This window comes from Chaetura pelagica, unplaced genomic scaffold (assembly GCF_000747805.2).
Source record: "Chaetura pelagica isolate M959 unplaced genomic scaffold, ChaPel_1.0 scaffold45, whole genome shotgun sequence".
Taxonomy (NCBI): domain Eukaryota; kingdom Metazoa; phylum Chordata; class Aves; order Apodiformes; family Apodidae; genus Chaetura; species Chaetura pelagica.
In genome coordinates, this window is record NW_009953217.1 from 3127824 (window position 1) to 3129744 (window position 1921).

Sequence of the window (1921 nt, forward strand, 5' to 3'; positions counted from 1 at the left end):
GGGAAATTAATAGGAAATGTGCATATACCAGCTTGAAAAATCTTTCTGTATTTTCTATTTAAGAACTTTCAAAAAGAAACTGCCTGTAGTGTTTGTTGTGACCTGAGGAAGTAACATAACATTTAAGTGCAAGTTCCATATCCAGCAAACCAAATGAAAGAAGAAGAAGAAAGTCTCCAAAACAGAGGCACACTTTACAGAGAACTTCCTGTTTACCATGAAGCCACAGCCATTACATGCCATAGTGCCTGTCTAGTAAATTAAGGGCTCCTGGTGTCTCTCCAGGGGATGTCACGCTGAGATGAACCCAGAGCAGGTAAATCCTTCCCAAAGTCTCACCTATGAGCAACTCCAAGAAGAAATCAATTCAGACCGAAAAAAAAACCCCAACCCATTCATTTGAGCTACAATGAATATAGCTCAGGGATTGACTACATTGAGTTTGGGAACTCTACAGCTTTTTTGAATTTGAGAGGAGGATTTCCCTCTGAAATCCTACATTCTTGAAAACCTCTCCAAAATATGGTTAGGAAACACAGCTGTTGGCACTTTCTCTCTAATTCATGACTGTGTAGTTCTGTGACTAACATCCACACTCCTCTTTTCTCTCTGTTTATACAGATGTGTGCATAAGGGGACGACAATTCTACACCACTTGCTGGCAAAGACTGTATATTATCATAACAGTCGAGCATACTTAGATTTATACAGTCGTTCAGCAAGTAGTAATAGGAAATATGCTTTACTCCAACCCTCCTATTTGTCTGCATTTTGAGACTAGAGTAGCCTTTGTTAAATCAATATTATGAGTAAGATTTTCACAAGCAGCCTAGAAGCACATTTGCTACACTTAAACACATTTACACTGCAAGTTCTATTTGGTGCTAGACACTAAATGTTACATTTATAATTTCATGTAAAAATTCACTCTTTCAGCCTCTTCTCATCCAAAGCACTGATGTATTTAATCACACGCTTATTGCTTTGATGTTCTACATTTGGAACTTTATTAATCTGTGCAAATACAAACCTGCTGGTGTAAAAGAATTGGTTTCTATGCAAAATATTAGTTGTTCCTGTAACAACTGTTATTGCTTAGCCCCACGGGAGGGTTCTTTGCTTACCTACCAAGATTTTTCAAGGCTGATGAATTAGAATGGTCTACCATACCAAGAAGTGGTGGATGCCTCCCCTCCTCACTAAAGATAATCCAAAATTTAAATGGCAAAGTCATTAGGGGAACACATGGGTGGTGTGTTTCAACAGACCATTAGAAGTACACAGCGTAGGAACTCACTAGAATTTTTTAAAAGTAGTTCTGAGACCAAGTATGTGACTTCCAGCTATAACCTAACAGTGCATTTAGTATACAAATGCCCACCCGTGCAGAGTTAATAGATCCAGGCAAACTGTAAAACCTGGCACAGTGTGTAGGGACTCGCACCAATCCTTAAACCTTAAACCCTTAAAACTTGCAGCCTCCTTAACTTCGTGTCTATTGAGCGAGTCCTGACTCGGACTGAGTTGGCACGGGGTGAGGCTCAGCAAATCCTTCGAGCAAAACCCTGCAGCCACATTCCCTTCGTTCTCAGCACTTGAGCAGCGGGGGCAGCTCCCGGGTGCCCGCGGGCGGGCTCTCTTCCCCCAGCTTCAGCTCCCTCCCAGGACCAGGGGCACCCCAGGACGGGCGCTGCGCCCCCTCCCAGCCCTCCGTACCATTGAGCTGGTTGTAGACCACCTCCTCCAGGTGGTCCAGGCGCTGCAGGATGGACTCCCTGTCGGCCAGGCTGCCCACCTTGGCGCCGCGGCTCCTGGCCCGGCGGTCCGCGCTCCGGACGATCTGCACCAGCTCCTGGGAGCGGTCCTGGATCCTGCAGTAGACGGAGAAGAGGATGATGCCCACGAAGACCAAGATGTTCAC

General features: G+C 44.9%; 1 protein-coding gene across 1 annotated transcript in view; it reads right to left on the reverse strand.

The window, feature by feature from the left end:
• The window catches only part of GALNT9 (polypeptide N-acetylgalactosaminyltransferase 9), a gene marked incomplete at its 5' end in the record, with an annotated part of 132203 nt that extends 130282 nt beyond the window's left edge, over positions 1 to 1921 (reverse strand). The window contains one exon of the mRNA XM_009997691.1: positions 1717 to 1921. Coding sequence (XP_009995993.1) covers positions 1717 to 1921 — 205 coding nt within the window. The remainder of the gene's footprint in view (positions 1 to 1716) is intronic.